This window comes from Bos mutus, chromosome 9 (assembly GCF_027580195.1).
Source record: "Bos mutus isolate GX-2022 chromosome 9, NWIPB_WYAK_1.1, whole genome shotgun sequence".
In the NCBI taxonomy this organism is placed as follows: Eukaryota; Metazoa; Chordata; class Mammalia; order Artiodactyla; family Bovidae; genus Bos; species Bos mutus.
This window is the reverse complement of record NC_091625.1, coordinates 74,493,751-74,511,398: the sequence shown is the minus strand read 5'-3', so window position 1 is coordinate 74,511,398 and position 17,648 is coordinate 74,493,751. Positions and strand designations below refer to the sequence as shown.

At 43.7% G+C, this 17,648-nt stretch overlaps 1 protein-coding gene across 1 annotated transcript in view; it reads left to right on the top strand.

Moving 5' to 3' along the window:
* Nucleotides 1-4,920: 4,920 nt before the first annotated feature.
* Nucleotides 4,921-17,648, top strand: part of MAP7 (microtubule associated protein 7) — a 177,614-nt gene continuing 164,886 nt past the window's right edge. Inside the window, exon 1 of the mRNA XM_070376745.1 lies at nt 4,921-5,066. Coding sequence (XP_070232846.1) covers nt 5,000-5,066 — 67 coding nt within the window. The 5' untranslated portion in view covers nt 4,921-4,999. The remainder of the gene's footprint in view (nt 5,067-17,648) is intronic.

Genomic DNA, 17,648 nt, shown 5'->3' with positions numbered 1-17,648 from the left:
AACAACTTTCTTAAATACAGAGGAACTTGTTTATTATGCAATATAGAAATAACAGAGCTGATCTTGTATCATGATTTGATCCATATAGAACAGTCTTTAATAAAACAGGTAGTCATCTTTATTTTTATGTGAAAATCAGCATACAGTATATGTTTTACATATTGCATTAGAGTATGCAAAAGTTCTCACCAGTATGTTCCTATTTGATACTTGCAACAACACAGCTGCATTTTTTTCTTCCGTCGCAATCCTGGGAACAGTCCTGTGTCCTATGGAGAAATCTCGAAGGAGGTGAGGTATAAATGAAATCATAAATCATTTCACTCACACTTAAAGACAGGAGAACTTGTTTATCAAGCCACAGTTCATATCCCCACCTGTAATGGTTAAGTGCTTCTTTTAAAACCATATATGTATATATATATATATACACACACATACACACACATATCAAGCTACCTATCTTGAGCCACCTCTTTAATGATGTAATCTCCTCTTGGGATCTCCCTCCTACCCTATGTAGTAGTAGTGCTCAGTAACTCAGCCCTGTCCAACTCTTTTGTGACCCCATAAACTGCAGGCCACAGGCTCCTCTGTCCATGGGATTATCCCAGAAAGAATAGAATACTGGAGTGGGTTACCATTTCCTACCCTGTGTCTATGGGCAAATGTTTCTCTATACCTATATATGATTCATAATATATTCCTAGACTAGCATCCTTGAGGTTTTTTCAGAATTCTGGGCCTTAGTCACAAAAGAAGGCAATTCCATTATAGCTCAATTTCCATGAAAGTTTTGCACTGAAAGGCCTTTGGCATCGATCAAGGCCAGTGATTCTCAACCCAGCTTCATGTTAACATGATCTGGACACTTAAAAATATATATTGATACCACCATCTCAGAGAAACTGTTGTTACTGGTTTGGGGTAGGGCCCAGAGGTCTTTTTACAAAGCTCTACAGATAATTTAAGGCTTCCTTGGTGGCTCAGTGGTAAAGAATCTGCCTTCAGTGTAGGAGATGCAGGTTCAATTCCTGGGTTGGGAAGACGCCCTGGAGAAGGAAATGGCAACCCGCTCCTGTATTCTTGCATGGTAAATCTCTTGGCTAGAGGAGCCTGGCGGGTTACAGTCATGGGCTTGCAAAAGAATCAGACATGACTTAGCAACTAAACAACAACAGATAATTTAACAATAGAAACAACAGTACATGCAGTAAGCGCTATAGTTGCATTGAACTGCCAGAGAGGGTCAAGAGAGGCTTTACAGCAAAGTGAAGGTCCAGAGCTGAGCCTAGAAAAATTTTTGTAACAAAATAGATTCACATGGGTGCCAGGGGCAGACTCAAAAATAGATCCAATGTTTCTTTTAAACCACAGTCTGACCTCTTCCTCCTAGTTCTGTTATTGCATATTGTGTTTCTTTCATTCCCAAGCTATTACATGACACAGTTTGGCAAAGAGGAATTAACTGTGAACCCACTCGAAGGCCTACTGTGTGTGAGGTGCTGTAGCAGCAGGAGAGAGAGACACGAAGCTCATCAGGTTCAGAATGCAGGCACGTGTGTCATTGAGGACATCTGCAGCCTGTCAACAAATCAAATAATTGATGGCTCCAGACTTTATGGACACCTACAGAGAAAGAGAAGACGAAGCCCCTGCCACCAAGTCATTCGTATCAGATTGAAGAGGCAGATGTGCAGTAACAAACTACATCTGGTCTATGTTAAAGGCTGGACAAGTTACAAGTACAGAAGACCGTGGAGAAGTTCAGAGGACCAGATTGCCAAGAGACCCAGGGCAGGTGGAATAAGTCTCACTGAGTTGGTGGACCTCAACCTGGGCCTTGGAAAAAGAAGTATTAAATTACTTAGGACTGGAGAAGTCATTCTGGCAAACAGCTCCAAGAACAAAGGCAGAAAGAGATTTTCAAGGTGTTCTAGAGAAAGTGAACAACTTGCATATTGCACTAAAGCACACACAAATTTTAACTCATTTTAACTCTTACTTGGCTGGAAATATGAATTACAGAGTTGAAAAGTGGAAATGGGATAGGAGAGCTCAGGATGTAATTGGGGGATGGTCAGGGAGGGAAGTGAAGTTAGTATTTAGTTATGTAGAAATGGGGAATCTAAGTTTTCTGAGCAAGGTGTGTGTGTGTGTTAGAAGATTAACTTGGTAAAGTTGTGTTGGGTAAATCAGAGGGAATGGAAATTGGACAGAGCAGTTCAGAAACTGTTTAAGATGTGAATGAGGGTCTAGTGGAAGCTACAGAGCGATACGAAGTGAGAGAGTGGAATTAAAACAATGAATTGACAAAATTTTGAAACCCTGATTTGGGCAGTGATGAAGATGTTGAACCTACATGAGTAGGAGAATTCAAAAATAGGCAAGTTTGGAGCGGGGGTGCTGGTCTGGGGACCTGTTGAATTAATGTCAGGGCATCCTGCTAGAATGTGCATGAAAAGAGAACATGCTAGAGTGTCCAGAGACCCTTGAGGATGTATTGGTGGAAGTCAGGACTGAAGTCAGGGTATAGATTCTCGATTTAGGAGTCATTTGGATGGAGATAACAGTAGATGAGGGCTGTCAGCAATAGAATGGAGATAGAAAGGTTATGGCCTAAGATTTGGGGAGGAGGCAGGTTTGGGGACAAGTTGAGAAGGAGGAAGAATTTAAGTCCACAGAACAGACAAAAGAACTGACCACAGAGGAGTGAGAAACATCAGGCCAGCGGGGTAAGCCAAGAGGAAAACAGTCAGGCTTGAGTGCTGCAGAAAGTCTAGGGGAATACAGATCAAAATAATGGAATTTGATTTTGTGACCAAGAAAGCTTTTATAGACAGGTAAGAAAGACCACAGCCAGTTAAACAAAGATAATAAGCTGATGGCGGCACAAAGTCCACATATTCATCCCCTTTGGTGAACAAAATATATGACGAGATTTGGCAGGGTGGGAAGTCAAAGGATGAAATTTTCAGAATCAGAGAGCCCTGAATGTATTTGTCGGGGCAGAGCCCCTTGAGTGGGGAGGCGTTTGGGGAGTAGGGATAAGGGAGAGATGAGGTTTCAGAGGAGGCAGGAGGGGGAGTGAGTGGCCTGAGGACATCCAGCTCCTCCCCTGGAAAAGGGAGTCAGGATGATTCGGCAAGGTTTTGAGTTGGATATGGGCACTCAGGACAGATGGCTTCTGTGTTCTCAGTAAAGTACAACATGAAATACAATGTGGTGGGGTGACATTTAACAGATGTCACCCTTCCCGCAGTCACCCAATAGTCCACTCTGTTACAAACACTGCATGGGCTCTGGAATACAGAGTCTGTACAGGGCCTAAGTGCAGAATTTTGGTGTGTTTCTTGTTGCATTTATTTTTGTGTAACTTGTGACAAACTGAAACCTAAGTTATCAAAAGAATGGGAGAAGGAATGAGCACAGACAGAAATAAAAACCAAACACACATACAAATAAACACACCAATAAGTCTTCACTTTGGGGAGGGGAGGAAGTCAAAGAAAGAACTCATTGGTTCACTTAAGTAAATAGTATAGCAGAAGATTGAAAACAAACGGCCTCCTTTTCCTAAGGAAGATTCTTGATTCTTTTTCTTTCAAAGAATTCAGAGTCTTTCTGATGTTCAAAGGAAAGTGTCTTAAACCCTGGTGACTTAATTTACTAAAAAATACCTTTGGTTGGACCCAAGCTGAGGTCTAAAACCACCACCTGATGCTTAATTTTCATTGATTAGAAGGGCGCTAAGTGATCCTGAATGTGATTTAGGAAGGTCACACTGCCAAATGATCAGTTTGCCTAGTCTGCTATAGAAATGGCACCGAGGGAAAATCCATAACTACAAACTGCAGCACGTGTCCCTTAATGAAAACCTCTACCTAATCAGCCAATGACCCAGTAAACCAAATAAAACCAGTCCATTCCTGGGCTCAGAGTGGCAGGATGTGCATGCAAGGATGGTGAGAGTTGTCACCCTACCAAGAAATCCAACACTGTTCTCAGACACGCTTGGGCTCCCCTAGATTCTGCTGAAGTCCTTAAGAGGATTTTAAACTGTTGGGAGCTTGTGACTTGTGTTCAGCCAACCAAGGCTGTGGGACTGCATCTCTGTGTAACCAGGTAGAACTGATCTCTGCTCCATTTTGTTCCTTTATGTTTCCATTTATACAGGCTACTTTTTTTCCCCCCTCAGCATTTGTTGCTTAACGTTTATTTGCGAGAAGAAATTGATGTCTCTGCAGCTAATAATCTGTTTCTTAAAAAAGAAAGAAATTGTTGCCTACTGCTTTTTCCCCTGGTCTTCCCGGAGCCAGCCACGAGTCACAAGGTAAGCTGCTAATCGGAAGTCAAGAATAAGAAAAGCTACATCATTGGGCACAAAGTTGTGTGCCCTAGGGAACATCAGATACAGAAGCCTGGTGAAAAGACAGGTCGTCGGCAGTTATGTGCTAAAACGCAGATGAAGACTAGGCCGCTGAGTCGAATCCAGCCCGTGTAGTCCGGCTTTCCACGTGGCATGATAGTCTTCGGCGGCTGTCACCATGAACCCCAGCCCTGGCGAGTCTAACATTGATCAGGCTGCCTCGGAGCTCAGAGAGGGATAGAGCCTTCCGGATGCTCTCGCCTCATTTCGACGGATCCTCAGAGCGTCCCAGTTCCTAGCGCCACCAAGTGTCCCCGAACCCCCTGCAGACCTCGAGGAGCCGGGCAGCCGGGACCAGAAGCTCGCAGCCCAGGTTGCCTGACTCCGCCCACTGCTCTGGTTGCGGAAACCCAGCCGCGTCAGCCGGAGCGGCTGCCACGCCGTACCTGCCCACGAGGGGGCGCGCCGGGTGCAGGCCGCCGCGGGCTAGCGAGCGCTCGCTCCCTCCTTCCTCCGCCCTTCCCTGACGGCGCTCACCTGTCTGGGCCGCGGGCCGGGAGGCGGGGGGCCGGCGGGAGCCAAGCCGAGGAAGAGGGCGGAGCGGCTCTCCGGGCGCGTCATCGGAGCACCATGGCGGACCTGGGAGCGGGCGGCGACAGCCACACGGGCGGCGATGGCGTCGCGCAGAGCGAAACAGGTGACTGAGCTGCGGGGGCAGGTGGAGGTCGGGCGGGCGAGGGCGGGAGGGCGGCCAGCGGGGCTGCGGGGCTCGCGTGGGGCCGGCGCTCCCCTCCCCCGCCCGGCCGCGGCCCGGAACGGCCGGCTCGGAGCGCGCTGGCTCTCCGCCCTCCGCCGCCGCGCGTCGATCGCGCGGCCCCGGCGCCCAAGTTCGCTGGCGCCCGGCCGCAGCCAGGGCCGCCCCTCTCGCGCTCCAGCTCGACTTCCCCCAACAGGTGGAAGCGCGCCAGGGAGCGCGGGCTGGAGGAGGAAATAGGGAGACGCCGGTCCTCCTCTCCCACCTGCCAGTCAGGGTCTAATTCGGTTGAATGGGGAAATCCTGTTCCCCCAACCAAACCACCAGCCGGAAAATCCTTGTCCAGGTGCGGCTCACAGGATTATCCTTTTCTGCGCAAACCTTTTCGCTTTAACTGGCGCGCCGGGTGCCGGGGTCGCCCGACACGGCGGACGCAGCCCAGCGCTCCGGAGCGATTGTCCTGGGGTCCGCAGTTACGACGTTGGTCACGAGAAGACTGAGATCGGGGGGTTGGGAAGCAGGGGGCTGCTTTCGGGATGGTGGAGGCCTGCGGGTGCTGGTGGGGATCTCAGAGATTTGCTAACTTGAAAGGATCCTCAACAGTTCATGTTTTCAGTCAGTGCACCAACCATAGGTGGGAACATCGTCTCGGCCCCTCCGAAAGCGGTACAGAGGAACCCCCCTCCCTCCACTTCCAAGCCGCGATTGGGGGCAGGAGCTCACATCCCTGAGAGCATTAAGTCTCCCCCGCCCCCCTCGATTCCCGCCCCTCGAGATCATTTCTTCTTGCAGATCCACCTCTCTTTTCTAGTCCCCTCTTCTATTCTTGGCCAGTAAACTGTTTCTGGTACCTTCCTACACTTGGGGGCGGTGAGGCAGATTCTTATTTTTAAAAAGCCGTGCCAATTGCAGGCTCCCCAATTAAGTTGAGTTTTCTGCTTACACATAATCGGAAACAATTGTCACCTAAATTTGAGACTCCCTCCGCCCTCAAAAGAGAGGTATTGACTTAGAAGGTGTGCTTCTATTAATGCGACAGGTCCGGGAAAGCTGTAACCGTATTTGCAAATGATGAATCTTTTCAGCGACGTAGAGTCGGGGCACCTAAAGTCTGAAGACTTAATACCTGAGATTAAGACAAGGAATCTTGAACTTGTTTACTTTGAAGTCACGCTACTTCCTGAAGGGTGGTTTATTTTGTCTTACTGTGTTTGAAAGATTGGCAGGTCATTATTTTGGTTTGGGGTGGGGAAGGGGTGGCTAAGAGGACGTGCCTTTGTAAATGCTTTAGGGAACTTGATAAACTGGGTTCTGAGGGTTAGTGCAGCAGGAGGGCAGTATCCTCATTAAGAATATAAACGGTTTGGTGCCTAATCTGCACAAAGGAAAAAACAACAGCAACAACAACAAAAAAACTGCTTCTGAAGCAAAATTGTTCCAGTGAGTTAATACACACGTTTTATGCTAAAAATAATAAATAAGCATTTCCTAGAATTTGCACATGAACAAGATTTTCAGATGTTAGTGAATTACAAACTAGTTTTATTCAGTGCTCAGGCATGTTTACCAAGGAACTGGTCATGCTTCTAACAATTAACATACAAATCAACCATGTGGCTGTCAGTGAACTATTTTCTTTATGAAAAGGGCAATTTAACCATCTCCTTCATAGAAGACAATTCTTTCACATCTCTGCCTGGAAACTTCAGTTTCCAAAGGACAAGTTTTATATATAGTCTTTTGAATAACTGTAGTTTAGTTGATAAAGATGGAGAAGGAAATGGCAACCCACTCCAGTATTCTTGCCTGGAGAATCCCAGGGACAGGGGAGCCTGGTGGGCTGCTGTCTATGGGGTCGCACAGAGTCAGACACAACTGAAGTGACTTGGCAGCAGCAGCAGTTGATAAAGAATCTGCCTGCAATGCAGGAGACCAGGGTTTGATCCCTGGGCTGGGAAGATCCCCCCAGAGAAGGAAATGGCTACCCACTCCAATATTCTTGCCTGGAGAATCCCATGGACAGAGGAGCCTGACAGCCTACGGTTTATGGGATCACAAGTGTTGGACATGACTTAGTGACTAAACCACCATAGTTTAACTAAGCTTATTTCTGGCTCACATCTTTTTCCTATTTTTCTACCCCTGGATTACTGTTATGGCTTTTCATGGTCAGAATACCTTTGTGATTAGGTGCCAAAGAAAGAAGAAAGGTGAAAAAAATATATTTAAATCTGGGTGCCAGTTGTTTGAGGATTGTAACAACTTAGGAAGTTTTTCATATATTTAAAATATGTGACCTATACCTGAATATCAAACTTCAGTGTAGTACTTTTCTTCTTGTGGATGTATTTAATATTAACATACAAATGCTTTTTTTTTTTTTAATAATTACAGGATTATATTGAGGTGGGTTTTGGGGGATGGGGTGGGAATTTCTGTCTTTTATTACCATCAAGAGGAGAACATTGCCACCTTAAAGGGCAACATTTGTTGAAGGATTCATTTTATTCCCTTTTAGATCAGGTTATTAGGTTATTGGGCTTCCCTGGTGGCTCCGATGGTGAGGAATCCACCTGCAATGCAGGAGACCTGGGTTTGATTCCTGGGTTGGGAAGATCCTCTGGAGGAGGGCATGGCAACCCACTCCAGAATTCTTGCCTGAAGAATTCCACGGACAGAGGAGCCTGGCAGGCTACAGTCCATCGGGTCGCAAAGATTTGGACGTGACTGAGTGACTTGAGCACGTACAGCACATTAGGTTATTAGGAGGTAGAGCCCATTCTTAAATGTCTTAGTTTTTCTGTCCCTGAAAAGACTGTGGTCCAACTTTAGGGCAATTTAGATTAGAATCTCAGGTGATTATAAAAGTAACACCTGTAATGTGTTCATTATTATTGTGTGTGTGTGTGTGTGTGTGTATCAAAGATGGGTTGAAACTGGCAGTATACCATCTATAAAATGCGACTTTCTAAAGAATATTGAAAAGTAGAATATAAAAATCATATTTCTTTCAGCATTCAGAACTGTATTTCTGTCAGCATATATTTATTTTCTACTCAAAAGTAGTCAAGTCACATTCTTTATGATGAATTTTTTATTTTTTCTTTAAAACGAACCATTCTTTCCACTTGTGTTGCCATAACCAATCGTAGGCAAGAACTGAGCAAAATAATTGACTTGGAAACAAGTTTTCAGTTTCACCACTAGAGGATGTCAAGTCTATTCAGGTTATTTTGTGTAACAGATTGAAATTCACGAAATTGCCTCTGCCCAGGCTTTGTGTATTTAATTTTATACTAGTGCTCAAGAACTGTGAAAGTGAGTGTGCAGAGCTAATTTGTCAATTTAATAACTTCCTTAAAAAAAGCCTATTGAATTAAAACCAAATCTAGAGCTGCTCTTAACTAATCCGTGAGAGCACACTTTCATACACTGGGGATAAGTTAATACCGATGACCTGTGAAGTCTGTTGACACTCCTTTGGGGGAAATCACTTAGAACCTGGAATTGGGCTTTTTCTCTCTTTAGCAGGCAGCGCTGTGGAAAAACATTGACCTTTTGTGTGATCTTGTTCATGACTCTTCACTGTGTTTTTTCCAAATTATAAAGTGGTATTTGAGATCTTACATTTCAGGGTCTGCAAATAAAAATTGTTAGGTGGGGTTCAGATGGCATTAAACTCATCCATTTTGAAATTCACATCCTAGAGCTAGTAATGCCTCATTCAGGTGAATAGATAACTTTTCCCCTGTTATATTTTAGTTAATATAGTTATACATCTTGCTAAGCAGAAGGGAAGTATTATTAGACTAGGCCTTTAGGCTCAGGAGCCTGCATTTAATTGATGCGTTAGTTAGGCATGTGTGTGAATCACTAATTTACATTGGCATGTGCTGTAAAAAAGAATTCTAACATCTTCATCTCCTGGGGCATGAAAAATAATCATTTGAAAGGGTTTTTTTGGCTGTATTGAGTCTGCACTGTTGCATGTAGGCCACTGTCTAGCTGTGGTGCCACAGGCTTCTCACTGAGGTGGCTTCTCTTGTGGAGCACAGGCTCTAGGCTGCATGGGCTTCAGTAGTTGTGACTTGCGGACCCTAGAACATGCAGGCTTCAGTAGTCGTGGCACACAAGTTTAGTTGCTCCGTGGCATGTGGGATCTTCCTGGACCAGGGATCGAACTCATGTCCCCTGCATTGGCAGGTGGATTCTTATCCATTGAGCCACCAGGGAAGTCCCTGGGGCTATTTTTTTTTTTTAACTCAAGTCTATTAATATGAATTGAAAATATTAAGGTTTAGAATAATTTAAGCAAGAAATATGTACCTTCTCAAAAACATAATAGTGACTGAAAGGTTGATAAAGACATGATCCTTAGATTACAAAAGAAAAACAAAACCCACAAGCAAATAATTACAGGGTTATGAGGAGTTCAGTGAAGAAAGAATTACTTCTAAGCTGTGGCCTTTCATCAGGGAGGATGTACTGGGTATAGTAATTAACTTAAACTTTTAAAATAGGTAAATGGCATATAAAGTTGAATGAAGGGAGGAGAGAAAAATAAAGGTGCAGATGTGGAAAAAAGCAAAATTTGGGTCCTATTGAGTCATGTGAAGTTCAGCGTGAAAGAATCTAGTAGACGGATTAGGAATGAAGGCACGTTGAGGCCATATTGTTGAGTGATCAAGCTCAGAGGTTAGTCCATGATTCTGCAGGCAATGAGAAACTGTTGATGACTCCTAAGGATAACATATCTTGATAAAGTGTGATAAATTAGGTAATTCTCTATCTGTGGATCTTGAAAGCTTCATTAGCAAGGTCTGGCACAAGTGCTCAGCTGTGCATTTTGGAAGTCTACGGTCCCTTTATCAAGGAAAGCCATTCCCTTGATTGAATTTTGCTGCTTTGGGAAGGGTATCAGGGGCAAGGGGAGGAGGGAGTTTATGAGAACATACATGTAGTCAGTCAGATCAGCCAAATCTCTGGCGATCAGGAGGGGAATTGGTATTCTACCCACGTGATCCTCATTTTGAAGTAGTGTTGTAGAGTAGGGGAGGCACTTAAGAAGAACGCATGCGGTGATGTACAGACCAGCTTTGAAGTTCCTGAAGGAACCTCCTGGGCAGGCGCTGGGCTGGCACTATGGCATGGCAGTGAAAGTGGGAAGAGAATGATTTAATTCAAGATTCTATAGAGGCATGTGTCCAAGGATGCAGGTAAAACATTGACATTTAAGGTTATACTCCAAGTTTGAGTTGGGTTCATTTGTTTAAGGGCGGCAGGAATATAGTCATGAGGAGGAACAGGTTTTGGTGGGAGAACTAGACAAACCTCTGCTTTAAACACAGAGGTTTGAGCTGCAAGGGAGAGATGCAAGTAAAATGTTTAATGGACACCTAGAAGGGTGGGAATAAGGAGAAAATGAAGGTTCGGACTCTGGGCAGATTCATTCCATAAGGAGAATGGAATGGAGGCCTTGAAAATGAGGAGGGTTCTGCAAGGAAAACTGAAAGGGGGTGAGACGACACTTCAAGGACAGGAGGTGGAAAACCAGAAAGTAGGAGAAGCATAACTGAGCAGTGCTGAACCAGCCAAGGGAGAGGGATGAGCCGGTCAAGGATTCAGACACTGAAAAGAAAAGAGAGCACTTGGCGCTGTTACTGAGTAGTCACTGACCACCCCCAGAGTTGGGGCATTTCAGAGTGGGGGACATAGCAGATTATGTGATTAATAGACTAGCAGTTGAAAAGTAAAAATAGCCAATTTAAAAGACTCTCCATAAAATACACTGGTGAAAAGAAAAAGTGTAAAATCCATGAAATTTTTCTTATTAAAACTTTTGAATATGCACACAGCTTATTGTTTTGGGGGTGTGTGTGATTCATTGAGTTTTGTCGAATGTATAGTCATGTAACTACCTCTATTGTAATGATCCAGAAGAGTCCTTTCACCCCAGAAAATTCCCTCTTGTGGCTCCTCTGTGATCCAGCTGTCCTATCCTTAATGCCTGGCAACCACTGATCTGCTCACCATCCTAGTTTTGCCTCTTCCAGAATGTCATAAAAGTGGCATCCTACACATAGACTTCTGAGTCTGAATTTTTTTCACTTAACATAATGCATTTGAGATTCAAATGTGTTGGGGGTATCAGAAACATTGGATATTTCCGGGCTTTGGTGGTATAAATGTTGCTGCAAACACTTAGGTACAAGGTTTTCTTATTTATCTAAGGGAAATACCTGGGAGTGGAATTGCTGACTCACAGGTACCTACATGTTTATAAGAAACTGATGAACTTTTCTCCATAGTGGCTGTGCAGTCTTGCATTCCTACAAGCAGTGTATATGAGTCTTACTTGCTCTGCATCCTTGTCAATACTTGTTACATTTAGTTTTGGTTTTTAGACATTGCACCAAGTTCTTTGAGTAAAGCAATGTACACCTCAAAGTAAATTGGTGCCCTTCGGGATACTGCATGATGTTCACTTGAACCAGGAAAACCCGTGGAGGTGCTCCCAGAGCCCAGGGTGTAATGAGGATTTATTTGGCTCAAATGTCATTGGCTTCTTTTTTTCCATAGTATTTATTTCTTGTGGAGTTTCCATGCTGAAGTTGGTGATGAACAGGAGTGTTGTCATACAGCACATCCCATGCTAGTCCAAGTTCTCCTGCTTAGGATCTATCTTCCAATCCCTTGAAATATGGCTTTCCAGAATTTGGAACTTTTTTTTTTTTTTTTTTTTTTTCCAGTAAGAAAGTTGGAAGTATTACTATAACTTGTTTGTTGGCAGAATTTATATTGGCCAACTCAGTATCAGTTCTCAGTTACTGAAGTGTACTTGTAGAGCCTTGTCAAAAGTCTTGATAATGTCTTTGGACCTTTAATCACTGAGCATGGTCTAAGGTTCTATAAGCTAAATGTGTATGGTGTTCAGGCCTATTCTTTTCTAGAAAAACAAGTTTAAAAAAATTTTTAATGATGTATAGTTGATTTACAGTGTTCTAATTTCTACTGTACAGCAAAGTGACTGAATTATACACATGTATACATTGTTTTTTATACTTCCCCTTATGGTTTATCCCAGAATATTGAATGTCGTTCCCTGTGCCATATAGTAGACCTTGTCGTCTATCCATTCCATTCTATAGGTAATAGTTTGCATCTACTAACCCCAAACTCCCAGTTCATCCTCCCCCGCCCCGCCCCTTTGCAGCCACAAGTCTGTACTGTCTGTGAGTCTATTTCTATTTTGTAGATAGGTTCATTTGTGGCATATTGTAAATTCCACAACTGTTATTTGTCTCTTTTTGACTTAACCTCACTTTGTGTGATCATCTCTAGTTGCTTCCATGTTGCTGCAGATGAATGTGGGTATGCAAAATGAAGCAGAAAGGAAGCTGAGTGAAATGCATTTGGTATCTATGAACTGGGCTTTGCAAGCGTATTTAGTAAAACTGTGATATTTCAGTTTAGAGTATTGAGATTTGGGATGTCTTACTTTCTACTGTGACTTTTTTAATGCTCTAAAAGCCTCCTTTTTAGAACTGGCTTTGTGGTACACAGAAATATCTTTTACTATGGCATAACTTTCCACATGTACAACCTGTATCCCTGACACCATTGTTATAGTTTAGGAAAAGTTGAAATTCCAAGGTGCAATTCTAGAAGGAACCACCTTTCTTTTAGTGTTCCTACAACCCAACACAAGGCCTGTTTGGGTGGACAGTAATGTGCATAGTAATCGGCTGTAGTGAAAACACCTGACTCCTTTTCAAGGTGTTAATCCAGGCAGGCCTCTGTTTCCCAGAAGCTCCTGACCTCTTTAGTGCGGCAGACATACCAAACAGGGCCTGGTTGCCTGCTTCCGTCATTGCTGCTGGGTTGGTTTATTTTCACAGTAGATGCTCTAAGGTAGTACACCCCACAGCCCTGCTGGGTTTATTTAAATATAGCTCAGTCCTTGCCACAAGGTCATGTTGTTGAACCAATTATTGAGGTCATGTGCTGGAACATCATTGGTTCAGATCATTGGTTCTCACTCACCTTGGGTAGTCTCAGTTGGCTATCACCTGGGGACCTTTTAAATACTCGGTACCCATGCTGCACCCTAGACAATTATCTGAGACTCTCTAGGGGTAGGAGGCAGGTGGCAGTATTTAAAGAAAATTCCCAGGTGGTTCCAGTGTGCAATCAAGATTGATAACTACTTTAGATCCATTTCTACTTAATGCTCTTCCAGTTGACCTTAGGTTTAATTTGGAGGTGTTGAGTGTGTCTTATGAAAACCACCTGGAAAATTGTAACAGCTACTGCCCTCCAACTATTGAGCTTACTCTCTTATTTTAGCCCAGTCATTTTCTTTCTAAGGAAAGAGAAGTAAATATGGGTATGAGTCCACTTGAATAGCCAAGTATATGTACACACATATTCTGTGACATATTTATGCACTTTATTATCTGAATATGTTCAGGTAGACACAATGTTAAGTAATTAGCTTTCTTTTTGTCTACTTTGCTCAGTTGCTACACTGCCTTCCTCCTCCTCCTCCTCAAAATAAAGTTCAGTTTCGGGTAGATAACTAAAGGGTTCTTTTTGTAGACAATTGTCCCAGAGATCTCCATGGTGACCCGTGAACTCTAATCACCAGGTGCCTGGCGGGAGACCAGCCCTTGTTTCTTCCATCTGTAAATAACTGGCACCAGGATGACCTTAGCCTTGATGCTCTCCCCTTCCGTCTCATACCTGACCTGATGCCAGTGCCCTCTGGGCTGATCTTTCCTTCACCTTTTCTTTCTCCTCATTCCATGATATTTTACCAAAGGCTTGGTCTGGAAAGCTCTGCTCTTTTCATTTTGCAATTTTTCTCAATAGTATTATTCACATCTATGGCTTTGAACCTCACCTCACATGACTGTCTCTGATTTTGTTGTGTCAGAACCTCTAGAGACAGTTCTGAGTTGCAGTTGTGTGTGCTTGCAAGGCTCTGTGGTGCCATCCATTGTGATTGGAAGCCCTTTCCGAGAGGGCTTGCCTTTGGCAGAACTGCTGCTGCTAAGTCGCTTCAGTCGTGTCCAACTCTGTGTGACCCCATAGACGGCAGCCCACCAGGCTCCCCTGTCCCTGGGATTCTCCAGGCAAGAACACTGGAGTGGGTTGCCATTTCCTTCTCCAATGCATGAAAGTGAAAAGTGAAAGTGAAGTCGCTCAGCTGTGTCTGACTCTTTGTGACCTCATGGACTGCAGCCTTACCAGGCTCCTCCATCCATGGGATTTTCCAGGCAAGTGCACTGGAGTTGGTGCCTACTCCGTTGGCAGAACTGGTCTCCTCTTTTCTGCTCCTTGCAGCTGGTGCCTGCTAAACTGTAAAATACAAGGCCAAAACAGAAAGGACAGTAGGGGTGATGCAATGGCAATGATCCCTGTAGAAGAGGATCTTTTTTGTTGTTGTTTTTCTTCAAGATTATACTGAAACTGAGCACATGGAGAGACATATAGTCTTACTCTCAGAATTGACTGCCTAATTATTTAGGGACAATGCTAAACTATTACTTTGTGCTGGGGCTTCCCAGGTGGCTCAGTGGTAAAGAATCTGCCTGCCAATATATGAGAGACAGGTTCGATCCCTGGGTTGAGAAGATCCCCTGGAGAAGGAAATAACTACCCACTCCAGTATTCTTGCCTGGAAAATCTCATGGAGAAAGGAGCCTGGTGGTCTGCAGTCCATGGGATTGCAAAAGAATTGGACATGATTTAGTGACTAAACAACAACAAATTACTTTATGCTAGGACTCTGGGGTCTGGCTGCCTGGGTTGCAATCTCAGCTCTACTCCCCACCCCGACAAGCTGAGAGATATTGGATAAGTTATTTATCATTCCTCTGTTTCTTCCTTTTTAAAACAGAGAAATTGGTAACAGCTTCATAGAGTGAGGATTAAATGAGTTAATGCACGTCAAACATGTAGATCAGTGTCTGACACAGCAAAGGCATGAAGTGTTATAATTACTGTGGTCATGACTATTAAGGATTAGTACTGCATCACTGTGACACTGTGGACCCTGGCATGCTCTCCCTTAAGCAAATTTTCTAACTGTGAAGTCTCCATAATAAGAGATTCAAATATAGTGCTGATTCAGGCTTGACAGCAGCTGTGATCACAGGGCCATTGGCTTGTCCCAGGTATGGGAAGCATCATCAAAGCACGTGGGTGCTCCTCACCTGTCACAGTGTCGCACACAACCTCCCAGCAGAAGACTGTGACACACTGGCCTGTGAGACTCATGGACTGTGTTGTAATTGAGTCGGACAGCCATGCCAGCCCATCTTGGCTTATTTTTGTTTCCTTTGTATGGTATTCAAATGTGTTTTTATTAACATTATAGTTCTAAATGTTCTTAAAGTGTGATTGCTATAGGATTATTGTACTTTACATGAAAGGTGGACTTCCATTCTTTTCAAACCACAAAGATGGACTTGCCTGGTTTGTATATCCTTAAGAAGTCACTGTCACTTCATTGAATGTCTTAGCTGGTAAAGAATCCACCTGCAATGCAGCAGACCCCAGTTTGATTCCTAGGTTGGGAAGATCCTTTGGAGAAGGGATAGCCTTACCCACTCCAGTATTCTTGGGCTTCCTTGGTAGCTCAGATGGTAAAGAATCCGCCTACAATGTGGGAGACCTGGATTCAATCCCTGGGTTGGGAAGATCATCTAGAGAAGGGAACAACTACCCATTCTAGTATTCCAGCCTGGTGAAGTCCATGGACTGAATACTCCATTGGTTGTAAAGAGTCAGACATGACTAAGGGACTTTCGCTACGAGGAAAATAGAGGAAGCATATACAGCTTGCCTTCTGCTAACTTCCATTAGAAAGTTTGGGTTTCTTCAAAGTACAGACATGAAAGAGAAAATATCAGTAAGCTGTCTTATTTGTCAGTTTCCTATTGAATTTTATAAGAGACTTTCTTAAGTTACAGAGGCTCCATTTACAAGGCCAATTCTGGTTGTGTATGTGAGTGTGTGTCTTTGAGAAAGTGAGATATGCACACGTGCAGAGACATTTTCCCTAAGAAAACACTATCTCCTTCACCTTGCAATTTAGACTTTTATATCTTGAACTTAGTAAATCTTAAAATGTTACTTCCTTCAGGGGGTCCTGGGTTTAGATGACTTCAGATTGTGTTTATATATACAGTAGATACTGTGCTAATTGAACAAATATGCTTTTTGCCATCCTTTCTTAAAATTTGTATCATTCTTCAGTGAAAAAATTAATATTGAAAATGACATTATTATATAATATGCTTAACACTAGAACAAACCCATTAATTTATCTTGCAACAGTGGCTTCCTACCATCTACCATCTCTGTGAAGATGCTGTTGTTGGTATATAGCAAGATGCATCCACATGCCTTGTCCAGAGACTTTGTGTTAAGCCCCAGGCTGAGAATCAGAAAGTAAAATACAAGTTGAAGAAATAGCTGTACAATAGAAAGAAAGCCGGAGAAGGCAATGGCACCGCACTCCAGTACTTTTGCCTGGAAAATCCCATGGACGGAGGAGCCTGGTAGGCTGCAGTCCATGGGGTCACTAAGAGTCGGACACGACTGAGCGACTTCCCTTTCACTTTTCACTTTCATGCACTGGAGAAGGAAATGGCAACGCACTCCAGTGTTCTTGCTTGGAGAATCCCAGGGACGGGGAAGCCTGGTGGGCTGCCGTCTGTTGGGTCGCACAGAGTTGGACACGACTGAAGCGACGCAGCAGCAGCAGCAGAAAGAAAGCATGAAAATAGAGAAAAGGGAGATGGAGCTAAGGAGACCTATGAGAGGACAAATGTCGTAGTCTTCAATCCAATGAAGCCTCATGGGAAAGAACACTAGTTTGGCATTTCTAGTTGAATTTCTTGGTAGTCCAACTGTATTTGAAGTAGTCAGCTTTGAGAATGTCATCTTGTTTATTTACATTTGCCTGCTACCCTGAGCATGGAGGGAAAAAAAAAGAGTCCCCATCATCCACCAATTTGTACAACACAAGTCTAAACCGTACACATGATTAGAACCTCATGTCATTGTGAAGGTGATAAAGGAGTCATTCAAGAAGGTTTTGGAAGAGGAGGAGCATAGAATGTCAGGAGGAAAGAGAAAAGGGCTATTCTAAATCTGGCTGCTGGTTCAGAAATAGGACTTGGTGTACGGCTCTTGGACACCTGTGAAGTTGAGTTCACACTGCTCTGAGGTGTATGATGGGTTTTTCTTGTCTAGAGCACGTGGTTTTCTGTTACTGATGTACCTACCTAAAAACAATTCATGGAACAATTTTCAGTGTTGCAGTTATTTTTAAAGCAAACAGCTTTGGTTATGTAAACCACCCTCTTTTGGTTTGTAAACAGAAAGCAAGGACAAAGTCTTTTTATACTGAACTGGATGCAGCCTGGCTTTGTGCTTTAGGGAGACATGGGTGCCTCTTGTTTCAGGGGTTCAGGGTGAGTCTCTTCTTCTGTGCCTGTGGAGCCAGGTAATACT